The 15990-nt window shown below is 36.9% G+C and overlaps 1 protein-coding gene across 8 annotated transcripts in view; it reads right to left on the bottom strand.

Moving 5' to 3' along the window:
* The window catches only part of CWC27 (CWC27 spliceosome associated cyclophilin), a 130828-nt gene that overhangs the window by 107452 nt on the left and 7386 nt on the right, over window positions 1–15990 (bottom strand). For all 8 annotated transcript variants that reach the window (XR_010827930.1, XR_010827931.1, XR_010827932.1 and 5 more), the window contains exons 7-10: window positions 15807–15876; window positions 12273–12352; window positions 9678–9711; window positions 3808–3980 (exon numbers count right to left, since the gene is read on the bottom strand). Coding sequence is in view for 4 of the 8 variants with exons in the window: in XM_066988809.1 (XP_066844910.1) it covers window positions 3808–3980; window positions 9678–9711; window positions 12273–12352; window positions 15807–15876 (357 nt within the window). In the remaining 4 variants the exon portion in view is untranslated. The remainder of the gene's footprint in view (window positions 1–3807; window positions 3981–9677; window positions 9712–12272; window positions 12353–15806; window positions 15877–15990) is intronic.

Here is a 15990-nt window from a genome sequence, read left to right as displayed (position 1 = left end):
TGGAAAAACAAACAACAACAACAAAACAAACAAAAAAACACGTCAGAGGAATTATACTTCTAAAAGTGTTCTAGAGTTTTATGTTACAATGAAACAAGTAATTTCTCACCTACATGCACAGTAGACCTCTAAGGCTTCATGAGATGATTTTAACTATGATATTAATTTTACCTAGCAATATGTATTCTATACGCAAGAAAAAATAAGGAATGTGATAGTAACTATATTGCTACTCCTTTAACATATATGTAGATACTCATTTTATGATGATGGCTTATAAACCAAAAAAAAATGAAATTACTTAGCTCAACTGTGCTTTATAGGATTATTAGGAGAAAAATACACAAGAGAAAATACAAACACTTAAATTCAAGTGATTCAGCTACTCGAAAAGTCAGCATTCCTTCCTCATTTTAGCTATTCCACACAATTACTTCATATTGCTATTTAATAGCACATCTGTGATAGGGATGCAACTGAAATTATACTCTGTTTGTACACTGTATGTCTTGCAAACAAGAAGTAGTGAGAATTTTTAAAAGCTAGTAACGAGAAATGTGTAGCATGTGAGCTCCACCTACAGGATGAAAACAAATGTAAAACAGTATTTTTAATTACCAGACTAAGGTCCATTTAATTTGAAGCATTCAGCTAACTGCTCAAGCCACTGACATTTTAAAAACGTCATGTCATGCTGTTAAATTTTATTCTTATAGCAATGATGGCAGACATTTCTTTTATGTGTATATATTTTCATGCAAACAACCATTCTGTATTTTGAAGTTTAAGTTTAATCTATCAATAGAAACAAAAGATCTCTGGAATTTCTCAAATAACTTGTCAGAATGAGTGGGAAATACTTTTTCCTTAGGTTTCATATCGAATACAAAATTGGAAAGTGTCTTCACATTATTTTTAAAAACATACACAAAAGGTTCAAACGTATACTGAAATTACTAAAATTAACTTCACCATCTGAGCACTCCAAGTACAATTGCATTTAGAAGAAGCAGTCCTGGATCTCAATGCCATGAATTTGAGATTATGACTATTATTTCCATATTATTTCTCTGAAATTGATGTGCAAACTTCTCATTTCACGCACGGATTTGTGTTAAAAGAAATGACTGATACAAATGAATACAGATTTGTAGAAAACATCATGCATGTTAAAAAGACATGACTGAAAAAACACTTTTGGAAGCTCTGTTATTTTATTAAAGCATTTAAATATCTGATGAGATGAACAAATCTGCAAGATAACACACATTTCTTGGCCCTCTAATATGTTACTAGACATTTCTCTTCAAGCTATGTATGGTAGATTTTTTTTTTTTTTTTAGTATTCCCACCTAATACATTTCTGTATGCTCTGATCAGCACACACTTGGACTACTGTTGGTGGTGAAGTCCCATGAAAATATTATCAATCATCTTTGTCACACTTTCAAAAAAGGTCACTATTGTAGAAAATGAAAATAATAGACTTTATCTCATCATATCAGAGCTCAACGTTAATAATGCCTTGTGGATAAACAACACAATGCCTTTGATTTTCATGCCAGAGAATACCAGACTATCAAGAGGAAAAAAACAGATTCTAGAACCTGATGTCACTTGTGATACTAAGCAGTGTCTCCCTGGGCTATTGCTCCCAGCTGCTAAAAATGCATTCAATAAAACCCTCTTCTGAGTCTTGATAGTCCATTTGGCTATAATATTACTGCAACTGCCCTGGAAGAGTGGAATAAACATAGGCAAAACACACTGACCTTCCACAAGCACAGCTGGCTTGCAGAATTCTTACACAAATGCCTCTTCAATGTGGTAAAATATAACACAAAAATTCCTAAGAGCATGCTCTAGCTTTGTGTTACACCCTCATGCTGTGAACTTGCTACTACAACTTAGGTATATATATAACTTATGGTTCTACTAGGCATCCCTGAAAAAAACAACAAACAGTTACACAGATTGGTTAACATGTTTGACGGATAGGTAGTATGCATGTACAGAGTTCAATGTCTTTTGCTATTCTAAAGATGTTTGTCTTCCATGTACCTGAAGGCTCTTTTCCAGAAAAAGCTTTCCTTGGAGAATGCCTTAATTTCCCACTCCTTCCTTTCCATTGTATGATACAGCTAACACTGATTTTTATTTGTCCAATGGTGACCACACCAGAACTTAGGCTAGGTAATTCTTAATTATTTAACAATTCCCAAGACTGACTTCACAGATTTTATTAAGACATGACTCCATAATTAGAGGCAGTTCATTGACTCTGAGAAGATTATAATTATTCCGTACGGGGGAATATTATGGATAACACCACAAACATTGTTAGAGCGTAGCATGAATCAACCACAGAAAGCACAGCAATGAAAAACAGGAACTACCTCTTTATGCAATCAGGAACTGCATCAGCACAATGTTTCCACAAGATCTGAGACAGAAAACTGCCTGATGTATTCTTGTCTCAGATAACGACATATATTCATTTTAATTGACACAAGATAAATATTTATGTAATTTATCACTGGGATTAGGTATCAATCTCAACTGTTGGACTAATAACTAGATTTGGGGAGTTATCCATCATCCTGCTTGATATCAGTGTACTTCCTGTGGATCACCTGTCTACAGCAGAGATAGTACATTCACCAATTTCCAAAGCAGCCATACAGCACAATTTTAAATATGGCAGAGAGGAAAAAGAAAGACGGTTCTGTTCAGAGGCAACTGTTCTGGAAGAGAATTTAACATAGCCACTGCACACCCAGAATTCATTATAGGCAAAGTCTTAATAATTTCATCACACAATTATTTGTGACAACTGTATACAGTTAGAGTAAAAATTCTAATTTTGGTGCTTCCTCCTCCTACCCTCCAGTAAGTTTCACTGAAAAAGTAAATTTACCCATTGAACCTTTAGACTGCAAAGACTGCAAAAAATTACAAATTGTTCAGTAACTTCTGAAGTCCATATTTATTGAAATACTCAGTAATGGTTCCTAGTAAATTCTTATTATGCAGAAATTCCCAAGCAGGCTCTGGAAGCAAGATTTCCAAGATACAAGATTTCCAAACAGGCATGTTAACTCACTGAAAATTGAGTGCTAATCAGTGCAGATGTTCATGAAGACTAGCATTACTAGCAGGACTAGTATTACATGACTAGAACCTATGCCATTATGTGATATTATGCTGATATTGCCACAAAAACATAGTAATTTGACTAGAGATAGTTTAATTATTTGAATATAGTGTTACACTACTAAACATAGACATGTTCCAACCCCCTAAGAACAGCCCAACATAGTATTTAAAAACTGTTGTATCAATTGCAGTGTTGAAAATCTGCTACATTGTAAAACAACTGCTACATTAAAGCAGATTTAAACAATGGAAGACTACAAAGACTTCATGTAAGTCCCAATGGTGGATGACCACCATATATTATCACAGATAGAGGATCTGCAAACTCATGTATTTACAACTATGTAGAAAAACAAAGTAAAGCATGACAAGTGCATACAAATATTCTTAATTTGTAAGTCACAGAGAAAAAGAAACAGAAAATGTCCCAAATAAAGTGCTCAGGTAGTGTAACTGCCATGTAACTTAACTCTTAGGTTTAAACTGCAAAACTAAACTAAGAAATGAGAAAACAATTTCACCTTTCACAGTTAAGAGAGAATGATATTTTAATGTAATGCTAACCTACCAACGTTGAAACTGGAAAACCGGAATTGAACAGAAAATATAAATGTAAACAAGCTGGAGGGAGAAAAAAAGCATGATAGTTACCTGCGACTGCTTGTTTTCTTTTCTGTCTTAGTTTCTTCCTCTTGAACTGGTGGTTTAACAGCTTCATTTGCATCCATTTTCAACTTTTTTGCAATACGTTCTTTCATTTGAAATCTCTCATTGCTAGCAGCTTCATCTTCTACACTATCAGCATCTTCATCATTTTCTTCCTCCTTTATTGGTTTAAAGTTAGAAAATGTCTCCTTTAGTTTTTTTTATTGTTTGTTTTAAATTACAGAATTCTGAATATGGAAACTTCTTACAAAAACAACCCCTTACTAAAATAAACAAAACAAAAAAACCAAAACACCATTTAAAAAATGTTTCAAAGCAAAGTTTTAAAACAAGTATACCCTTATTTGCTTCATAGGGAACAAAAATGCAAAAATTAAAAAAAAAAATCATACACAAACTACATCTTTATGTAACACTTAAAAAACTAAAATAGTCTAGACTTTAAGCCCTTACAGGTCTGCAGAAAGCTTCACAACAAGGTGGTATTAGTCTGATTGTTGTTCATGGATTCAAAATTTGATCACGGAAATACACTAAACACTTCCTTAATCTTCCTTTAAACGATAACAAAACTCATTGAAGTTTCCAGCTTCAAGGCTACTATCCTATCATGAATGTAGACAAGAATGTAGATCCAACCCGGACAGACTAGATCGATGGTCAGAGGCCAATGGGATGAGGTTCAGAATAGCTAAGTGCCAGGTCTTGAACTTTGAACAATAACCCCATGCAGCGCTACAGGCCTGGGGCAGAGTGGCTCAAAAGCTGTGCAGAAGAAAAGGATTTGGGGGTGCTGATTGATGCTCACCTGAACATGAGCCAGCAGTGTGCCCAGGTGGCCAAAAAGACCAATGGCATCCTGGCTTGAATCAGGAATAGCGTAGCCAGCAGGACCAGGAGGTGACTGTCCCCCTGTACTCAGCTGAGGTGAGGCCGCACCTCGAGTACTATGTTCAGCTTTGGGCCCCTCACTACAGGAAGGACATCGAGGCCCTGGAGCGTGTCCAGAGAAGGGCTACGAAGCTGGTGAAGGGCCTGGAACACAAGTCCTATGGGGAGCGGCTGAGGGCACTGGGGTTGTTTAGTCTGGAGAAGAGGAGGCTCAGGGGAGACCTTACTGCTCTCTACAGCTACCTGAAAGGAAGGTGTGGGGAGCTGGGGGTCGGCCTCTTCTCACAGGTAACTAGTGACAGGACTAGAGGGAATGGCCTCAAGTTGTGCCAGGGGAGGTTCAGGTTGGGAATTAAGATAAATTTCTACTCAGAAAGAGCAGTTGGGCATTGGAATGGGTTGCCCAGGGAGGTGGTGGAGTCACCGTTCCTGGAGGTATTCAAGGAAAGGTTGGACATGGTGCTTAGGGACGTTGTTTAGTGGGTGACATTGGTAGTAGAGGGATGGTTGGATCAGATTATCTGGGAGGTCTTTTCCAATCTTAATGATTCCATGATTCCGTAAGACGATAGGACTGGCCATCAATGAGGAAATTTACAAACGCCACTTGGATCAAAAGAGTTTGCAAAAACCTATGAAATCAATCATCCACATTTCCTACAGAGGTATTATGCTTCTAGACCTAGCAGATGGAGACAAAGGGGATAAACCACCTCCATTTAAAGACATTTGAAGGGAGAAATAACTAATTCCTATCAACAATCAGGAAGAAGCAACTCGACTGAACCAACGCCTCTGCACAGCAAAGCTTCCTTGAAGAAGGAAGCCCACTTCACAGAATGACGAAGCCCACTTCATCCTCCATAGAAGGATGCCAACTCAAAGTCTAGATCACAAATCTCTTGATGCTTTGCAGCGGTGCTAATCAGCAAGAGAGTGCATAAGATGCTACATGACTGTCATTTTATCCACACAGAGAGAAAGAACAGACTTTGAAATCGTATTCATGAGAACTGTGCTCTAACCAGGATACAGCCAGGATGTCAGCACTGGGAGAAAATGTCAGCATTCTAAAGAGAATATACTTGTTTTGTGTGTGACTGACAACCAGGACAAGTATAGCATGATGACCATGGCCATATAGATAGGGAAGTGGAAGAAAAAAATGAGTTTAAAATAAGACAGAGTAAACAAATAAACTTTCCAAAGCATTTGTTTACTCACTAAACTATCAGGAAGACAGGACGACAACAGACCTTAATGGCAGGGGGGCAGAATCCAGAAAAGGAACATGACAGGACTTTGTTCAAGGTGTTTAGTAGCCAGGTACGAAGACAGACTTCTGGTGGAGATCTGGCTAGGAGTTAGGTAAGAGCATTTCACTGAAACTCAAACAGATGGATAGGAGAAAAACAATGAGAACTCTAGACTAATCACAATTACTAAGTAGTAATTTAAAATTACTGAAGTGTGAGGAAGGGAGGAGGTTCCATGGATACCTCTTTAAAACGGAAGACAGAAAATGGTTCAACTTGTCCAACTCAGCTGAAACCCCTACTTCCAGAACCTTCCATTTTTCTCAACCTGCACAGAATTTCTTTCACATTTCTTCTACAAAAACACTGACAAAATAATAGAATCATAGAATGCTTTGGATTGGAAGGGATCATCAAGTTCCAACCCGCCTGCCATGGGCAAGGACACCTCCCACCAGACCAGGTTGCCCAAAGGCTCATGCAGCCTGGCCTTGAACACCTCCAGGGATGGGGCATCCACAGCTTCTCTGGGCAACCTGTGCCAGTGCCTCACCATCATCATTGTAAAGAATTTCCTACTAACATCTAATCTAAACCTACTCTCTTTTAGTTTAAAGCCATTATGCTTTGTCCTGTCACTACACTGCCTGACAAAGAGTCCCTCCTCAGCTTCCCTGCATGCCCCCTTTAGGTACTGGAACACGGCTATAAGGTCTCCCCAAAGCCTTCTCTTCTCCAGGCTGAACAGCCCCAACACCCTTAACCTGTCTTCGTAGGAGAGGTGCTCCAGGCCTCTGATCATCCTCGTGGACCTCATCTGGACCCACTCCAATGAGTCATAGAATATCTTGACTTGGAAGGGATCCAACAAAGATCACTGAGTCCGAATCCTGTCTCTTTTAAAATGGTGGTCATGTTTCCCCTCTTTCAGTCAGTGGGAACTTCACCAGACTGCCACTTCTCAAATATGATGGACAGTGGCTTAGCACTTAAGTTCACCAGTTTCCTCAGGATCCATGTCTGTTTCTCATCAGGTCCCATGGACTTGTGCACTTTTTGGTTCCTTAGCTGATCTCAAACCCGATCTTCTAGATTGGGAGGTTCTTCATTATCCCAGTCCCTGCCTTTGCCTTCTGGGGCCCTCGCTATTTGACTAGGACTCTTGCTGGTGAAGGCTGAGGCAAACAAGTCATTGAGTACCTCAGCCTTCTCTATATCCCAGGTAACCAGGTCTTTCATTGCTTTTCAGAGAGGAACCACAATTTCTCTATTCTTCCTTTTATCACTGATGTACCTATAGAAGCCTTTCCTGTTGCCCTTGACGTCTCAGGCCAAATTTAATTCTAATAAGGCTTTATATATGATATAGCTCTCCTCAACTCTTTCCCTCTGGTGGCTCCCTTATTTCCTCTTGCCCAGTCTCCTCTTCTAGTCCTTCTGTTGTCTCATTAACTCCATCTGACTTCATTTAGACTTTTTTCTGACATCTCATTTCCAACTAATACATTTAACAGATTTCTAGCCCAGAGCAGTCTACACAACTTCGGAGGAAAGTTGTTGTTCAGGTGGATGATGGTGTTCCCTTAATGACAAAGAAATGCTAAACTTCTTGTCCAGAAGCTGAACTAGTGTTTGCTGCTGTTGTTAATTGAGTGGAGTTGCTCCCGTTCTTCAGTTTGCTCTGGAAATTAAAATGTAATGGCAGATTTTGTGCCAGAATGACTAACAGCTACCGTATCTAATATGACTTAGCCATTTGAGAAGATTATTGATTTTACGGGAGTGGAGAGAAGAATATAAATTCTTATCTATCCATAGTACTACCTGATACTTACTGTTCAGTAACTAACCGGCAAATAGGGAGATGAAAATAAGTTTTTACTGAAAGGAAACAAAAGAAAGTCACTGGTAGGAAAAAAAACCAGTCTTGCGAACTCATTACATATAACGTTTTCATTAATGACTTAGGCACAAAAAGAGGCTTAAAAGCAACAATGAAGGATTGTTAATACATAGGATCTGACTCTCAAAGGACGGATGACCTTGAGGACTACAGTAATAGAAACAAGATGACATTTGCACGAACAGCAAGGTCTGCAGCTTCAGGAATAACAAGAATTTCTCTCACACACTATGGACTTGTAATTTTGGGGAGGTAAAGAGATCTGGAAGAATTATTTGCTCACAGGACGACTATAAAACTACCGATGTGTTGCAGACATGTAAAAGAGAAAGTGATCCTATAACATGTTAACAGAAATAGATCCAAAAGAGATGATAAAGTACTCGTACTCCTTTACAAGCCTCATGTAATTGCCTGAAATGCTAGATTCTAGGTAATATCTTTAAATGAAATAAAATCTAAGGAGAGCACCTGTGGAAAGAAAAAGCTTCGCTATTTCCTGCTTCATGTCATTACTATGAAAAAGTAACAGCATTCAGATTAACTAGGCTAAAAAATAAAAATTGAAATAAATATACCTAGGGTGTCCCTGCTCAATATTCCCCAACACCAACCCCAGCTCATTTGAACATATGAAGAATTATTAATTAAATTCTCAGAACCCTTCAAATACTTCAATGCTCCTACACAACAGGAATTACAAGAGAGAAGAGTCCAAGAACCTGTACTTTGACTATGCTTTGTTAAAAATGCAACAGGAAACAGGATGGAAATCACAGAATCACAAATCTCTGAATTGCAAGAGACCCACAAGGGTCATTGAGTCCAAATCCTGGGTCTCCAAAGGACCACACATACAGACACACACAAACAACACACACACAAAAACAACAAAACAAAACAAACAAACAAAAAACCCACACCAATGAACTATTTTCTTTTTGTTCAGGTGCAAAAATGGGAAAGACTGCATCTTTCCTTCACTTCCACAGTACACCAACTAACAGTTGATAGGTACTGATTTATGCAGTGGACAGATATGAAAAGCAAAGTACTTACGAGGATTCATTTTAGGGAACATGGGACTATATTCCCAGTCAAATATTACATCCATGTCTCAACAGCAACTCAAAGGGCTATCCCATCACCTATGGCTGTAGGCAAACTCTTACTTCAGCAAGCAATTTTATCCTGCACCATCTATGACAATGTTTTTGAAATTAAAATACCCTCCGTTTTTGGTTGCTTGTCCCATTTATTACTGCTTGCTTACTCAAATTTCCCATCTTTCAGAAGTGACACTTCATCAATACTATTTTTAGCGATAAATATTTATTGAAATTTTGTTTCCTTGAAGAAATATTTCCAACAGGATTCTTATTTATTCATAGATTTCCTTTCAGAGCTTAGATTTCTTAGTTTTATCATTATTTATGATAAATTTCATTTTATTCCTCCATACCTCTTCCCCCCCCCTGCAATTTTAGGACTCTTACTAATGGTTTGTCACTCTGTGGTACATAACCTCCATATATACCTCATCTACTGACTGAAATATCTGGTCTTTATAAACACCGCAGGTGGCATGCAGAAGCATCTCCACCCTGCCATCAGTGTTCACAATGGCCAAACCTTAGAGATCTGAAAGAACCACCAGTCTTTTGCTGAAAATCTGACCTGAAATAGCTGTCAAAATCCTCAACAGCAGCATTTGTTTCCCGTAAGAAAATATAATTCACATACAATAAAAACAAACAAAAAACCTACAAAGACTTACTTGTAGAAACAAAAAAAAAGTTCCTTACCTCACTCAAATACATGTCTTCATTTGCTGCTTCACTAAAAAAAAAGGAATAAGAATTTTAGTTTTGAACTACTTGAGAAGATTTAAGATATTATTATAAAAATACAGGTCTTTAATTAAAAATTTTGTTTAACTACTTGAAATTTTAGTCAACCTAGTCATTTATATCATCTGCACATTCAACCTAACAGTACCAATTAATATTATCTTCTATCATTTGTCATAATCCTTTCTAAACAGGAATGTTTAAAAACACAGGAGAAAACTGCAAGCTACAATACAATAGATATATTCTATTACTAAGTATATCTTGAGCTATCAAGACAAAATGCCAAGTTTTTAGTTTCTTGAAAGATGAAGAAATATAATAATGATTAACTATTAGGATTATTTTAAAACTTTATGTCAAACAATTTTGGCTCAAGAAAGGAATTTGATTGGACAAGTAGATAGAATAATGTGGAATAGCTCTGGATATCAATTTGGACCAAAACATAACCAATCAATGGACACAATGTAAGTGCAATGTCTTACGAGTGTAAGCAAAAATTTTAAACAACAGTACAAGAATACTGTCAGACAAAATACACAAGTGGGTATGTCATGTCTTCTAACTACCTTTTGCACTACATTGCTGTTAAAAGAAAAAAAAAATCGTAACACTGTTAAGATGGTTGCTTTTGATCTCATATCAATTCCTAGGATTTCATTGCAAATAATGCTTTGCATTTCAGAAAGTCTTCTTTATAATAGGTATGTTTTATTTGTACTATACCGATGGCTGAATTTAAGATAAAAATTTTTATTTGTTATACAGCCATGATTTAGCGCATTAGAAAAAAAAAAAGGAATCCATCTAGACATACTAAAGCTAACATATCCACTGTTATTTGTCACAAACAAATAATAAAGACCCTTGAAGATTTTTCTGTGACACTATTTGTTACAATTCTGTCACACAAGTTATGTTAGAGAAACAAAGCAAGGAATATTGAAAGAGTCTCCAAATTCAAGGCTTTGAGGTGTGCACTCTTCCATCAATAATTCATCAGGGTTATCAAAGAAACAATGAGCTTGTTGGAACCAATGACATTAATTTCATTTAAAAATAATCCAGAAATTTTGCTGCAAAGTAATTATTTCCTAATAGGAGACTAGAATTTTAAAAATTATCTAAAAGTATTACATATTTTGGATATATCCAGGTATATAATTCTGATGTCAGTACTGAACAAGTAGGAGCTACAGTAAAAGGTAAAATGGCCTACTTTGGACTTGTGACGTGCGTGTTAGCTTTATTAACAGCCTTCATGAGTTCTTATGGGCTACACATGATTGTGAATGAGCTGTCTGATATATTTGGACCCAGACAGAATCTCTAACCAAAGGCTTTTAAGGAAACTAAATAGCTCTGAGATGGCAGAGGAGGTCCATGCACTAATAAATAAATAGTTAAAAGACATGAAACAAAAGTTATGAGCAAACAGTTACTTCTGGAAGCAAAGACTACTAGTTTATTTCCAAAGTAGCGCGCTAGGTAAGTCTTTCAGCTATTCACAAAACTCAGTAGCAAAGTAGGCAAGCAGCCAGGTTGCTGTGTTTTTGATGATACAATGTTACAATAGTAAAGACAAGAGGACACAGATCAATTGCCGAAGGACAAGAATGACGAAACAATAAAATAAGAGATGAAATTTGAAGTAGGTAAAAGTAAAGCTATGCACATATCAAAAATGAATCATACAAACTACAAGGAACTCTGAGCTGAACATCACTGATCATAAACAAATTCTTGGACTTGAGTATTGAGCTTAATTCCATGAAAATGTATCAGCAAGGGTTTAAAAAACAAACCAGAAGAATGACAAACTAAAGACCACCTTTATGCAAGTATACAGATTTACTATTCACCCTCATCTTTAATTTCTTTAGATTAAAAACAAATTTTTAAAAAGTATTTTAGAACAGAAAGGAGGTCACAGAAGAGTAACAAGAATAACCACAGATACACAACTACTCACACATCTTCCATTTGAGTGAGTTTTATGAATTCAGGCTGGAAAAGAGATGGCCTAAGAAGCGATTGTACTAAAGAAAGGTATACAGGGACTGGCTGCTCACTGTCTCTTCTGCATAAGAGCTAGAATTTTCCGAATGAGGCCAGTAGCAGCCAGGTTCAGAACAAAAAGAGGAGGTACTTATTCCTGCAATAGACAGGAAGGTGCAAGTGTAAAAAACATTGCAAAAGGAGACTGAATAAATACTTTGAAGAGAACCCATTTAAGGATTACTAAATAGATGAACCATATCAAACTCTGACAGTCCTCTGAGCTGAAAGTAGTTGGCTAGAAAGCTAGCAGCTGGCTAGTAGTAAGACTACTCAGGGAGACATGTTTGCCATACTTTTATTCTTTGTTGGGCATCCATCAATGGCTGCTGTTGGAAACAGCATAGGGGATTAGAAGAACATTTGGTCTGATCTAGCACTGCCATTACTTTCTTAGAGTAACAGATAAACAATGAGTATACATGATGCTCATCAGGTCTAACATCCTGAAAGTAAATCTATTCTGGAACATGGAAATCTTGTATTAACCTTTTGACAGCAGGAACTGAGCTTAGATGTGGATCATCCTTCAGTAGATCATGACTACTTTTACTTTTTCCTTTCATACTCTGTTAAAAAAAAAGAAAAAAAAGGTGTTACAAATTTCAGTGTTTGAGAGAATAGATGGTGAAAGGGGTAACAGTAGTAACAGAGTGGATAATAAAACCTCATTCTGATTTATAAACACTTTTTTTTAATTTTAGGTAGAAAAAGACTAACAAATTCGACAACTTGAAAAACTACTTCTGTCAACAGGTAATGGGGGGAAGGGGAAGGAGGAGGGAGTGCATGTTCAGTGACTAGATGAAGCACATGACAGATGCCTAACGCCTTCATAAACAGCACCAAACAAGTGCAGACAATTAAACCAGCAATTCGGACACTGAAAGCTTCAGTTTAAACACCAAGTGACAATCTGTGGAGCAAACACTGTCAGGTCCCAGAGCACATTAATATGCCTTGACGGCCTCGAGGAATTTCACAGAATCACACAGAATCATCTAGGCTGCAAGAGACCTCCAAGATCACCGAGTCCAACCTCTGACCTAACACTAACAAGTCCTCCACTAAACCATATCACTAAGCTCTACATCTAAACATCTCTTAAAGACCTCCAGGGATGGTGACTCAACCACTTCCCTGGGCAGCCTATTCCAATGCCTAACAACCCTTTCAGTAAAGAAGTTCTTCCTAACATCCAACCTAAACCTCCCCTGGCACAACTTTAGCCCATTTCCCCTCGTCCTGTCACCAGGCACATGGCAGAACAGACCAACCCCCACCTCGCTACAGCCTCCTTTAAGGTACTTGTAGAGTGCGATAAAAGGTCACCTGGACCTCCTTTGCCTACAAGCACCATTTCAGCTCAGACCTGTGAATACAGTCACTGCCTGAGCTATGTCAGAGGTATGCCTATGTCTAGGTCTTGGACAGACATTGAAGCCTTGTCTCCATTCTGTCTCCTGCCTCATCTCTTTCTGTTCCCTGCTAGACTCCCTGGATGGGCGCCTTTGTCTTGGTTATTGCCTGCCTTGTCCAAGACTGTCAATGGATCCTGTTACTAGAAACCAGCTCTGCCTGCTGTATCCAGATGCTGTAGGACTATGCCCTAGTTGGTGAACACAGAGCCTGTGTTATAATCAGCCTCATGCAGCTATCCTGCTCTTCCTCTTCCCTGGCACAAACCTCCCTAGTCCTGTGATCTCCACCTTCTATAGCCTACTGGAATACACATATTTTCTTTCTAATATTCATGCCCTACATAATCCAACCACTTAAATATCCACCTGATAACAGAAGATGTAATTTGACCTGTAACATTTAACAGCCATCGGTGGCCCTAAACTCAATGAATTTATATAATCCCTTTCTGAAAGTATATACACTTCCTACTTTCATCATGTTCTGTGGCATAAATGTTCACAACTTAAATTCCTAAATGGAAAAAAAACCCCACACTTTTTCTGTGGTAATTTATTTGCTCATTTATCTTTGTGTCTTAACTCTCATATTGTGAGAAACAGCAAATCACTCAATTTTTTTTTTTTTTAAAGTTACCATCACCTGTATCCCAAATTATTCTTCTTGGTCTTTTTAGTACAGTTTCAGGGATAAGAATCTAAACTGTAGTTACCATGAAGATGGTGATACAATGCAGCACAGGCAAAACGTACTCCATCTCTTAAGCTAAATCTAGTATGGGCTACACTAGTCCTGAGCAGAAAATTATTCATAAGGGAAGATGGAGAAAAAAAACTAAGGAACAGGTCAGATCTTCTTGAAGTCTGTACTAAATATGATGTGACTGAGACAAGAATACTTAATTTTTCACAAAAACATGCAACTATTTATTAAATACCATACAAAATTCATTCTGATGCATACTGATTTTATTTATTTGTCGGGTAATAACTGACTAAGCTTTACTTTGCTAAAAAAATAATAGAAAGTGTTCCTTTTTTCCAGATCTTTAGAAGATTCATCAGTTACTTTCAGACCTTCCTCTCAACCTCAGTTCTTAAAGTATACCCTTCTTAAGTTGAAATAAGAAAGATCCACTCCATCTGGCAACCACCACCAAAAAAAAAAAAAGTTAACAGAATTATGTATTTGTAGCTGTCAAAGAATCCCATTCTCAACTTTCAACTTCACGTTTTCTTATTGAAGACCAAAAATGAAAGTTGGTGCAGAAGTCCATGTAACAAGAGAATATCCAGAACCATAAAGATTCTGATCTAATATCTAGACCTATTAGAGATAAGCAATTTGGTTTGGATAAAAAAGTTTTCATTCTGCTACAAAGAATTAATAGAACTTCTTTATAAACAGTCAGTTTAGTTTTTCCAGATACAATTAGTACAGAATTTAATCAAGACAATTTTAAGACTGAATTGGAAGACAGCATGACAATACTGAACTAGGCTTGTTATGAAAGAGATGTTATATTTAGATAATTTTAAACTGAAGAACAAGTATTTAGGGTGAAAGGGAAGAACAAAGCAAACAAGTTAAATGCAGTATTAAAGAAAACAGACATGTACCAAGAGCAGAATGGCAGATATACATGTTGTTAAGGTAAACAAGCACAGTTAATCTGACAGGGTAAGTCAAACTAGGAAAGAAAAGAGAGTTAAAACTACTGTGTAATAAACTTTTACTACCCTGACACTGTCTCACTGTAATATCATGCACCTTTGTATTCACTGTTGTCTTTTATATTTTACCTAAATCCTTAACGCTGAAAACTGTTTTTTTTTGTTTGTTTGTTTTTAAATTTACGTTGGTACGGTACTCAGCACAGTGTAGTCTCATCACTAACTGAAGCAGCTAGGCACCTGAATCATACAAGTAAATTAGAAAGTCCAGAGCTCTAGAGAAATAATTTGGTCAGTAGTAGAAATGAAGAAGACAATTTGCCAAAGATATTTTTAAACTAACCTTATTTAAGTGGCAAAGTCCGATATGGAAATGCTAGATGAAAGACTACCTGTGCAACTCTAGTTCTTTGAATATGGACAATTCATACTAGTGAAACATTTCAATTATAAAAATGCACTGTTTTTCCCACAACATCACTGCCTCACTCTGGACTCAGAATGGATACACTTAAGAAAACACACCTAAGAATTTGCTGGTAATGAAAAAGTTGACTTTTTCAAGTTCAACTGTTTTACCATCAAATAATCTTATAATTAAGGAGGTGAAGAAGAATAAAATATCTATCACCTCCAAGAATTTTAAACAGAAGAGATAGCTCTACACTATGAAGTATGAAACAATTTTTTATATTTCCATAACCCCTACCATGCAGTAACTGACAGCACCTTCTGAGTCAGAAAAGTTAAAAATCTCTTTTTCTTCTACACATCAAAATACTAGACTCATAAAACTAAGGTCATTTCTGTTATTGTTGTTCAAAACTTAAATGTAAGAACAATATTAAGAACTTAAAAGTTAACAATTTACTTGTTTGTGGAAGAAATTAAAGTTGAAAAGAAAAGTGTGGATGGTTTGGTACAGTACCTGACTAACTCTGTTGACTTCCTCCTCTTCTTCTTCAGCTTCTTCCCCAAAGGAAAGCAGGTTAAAATTTCTTTAAGAAAGAAAACACATTTTCTAGTAAAACTTTAAATGTTGTTTCATTAACATTCCATAAACTTTAAACATTTTACTTCCATATTGCATGTAGGATTTTGTTTTTAACTTT

The sequence above is a fragment of the Anser cygnoides genome, chromosome Z (assembly GCF_040182565.1).
Source record: "Anser cygnoides isolate HZ-2024a breed goose chromosome Z, Taihu_goose_T2T_genome, whole genome shotgun sequence".
NCBI classification, from domain to species: Eukaryota; Metazoa; Chordata; class Aves; order Anseriformes; family Anatidae; genus Anser; species Anser cygnoides.
The sequence above is the reverse complement of the archived record's forward strand: the minus strand, read 5'-3'. Positions and strand labels throughout refer to the sequence as shown.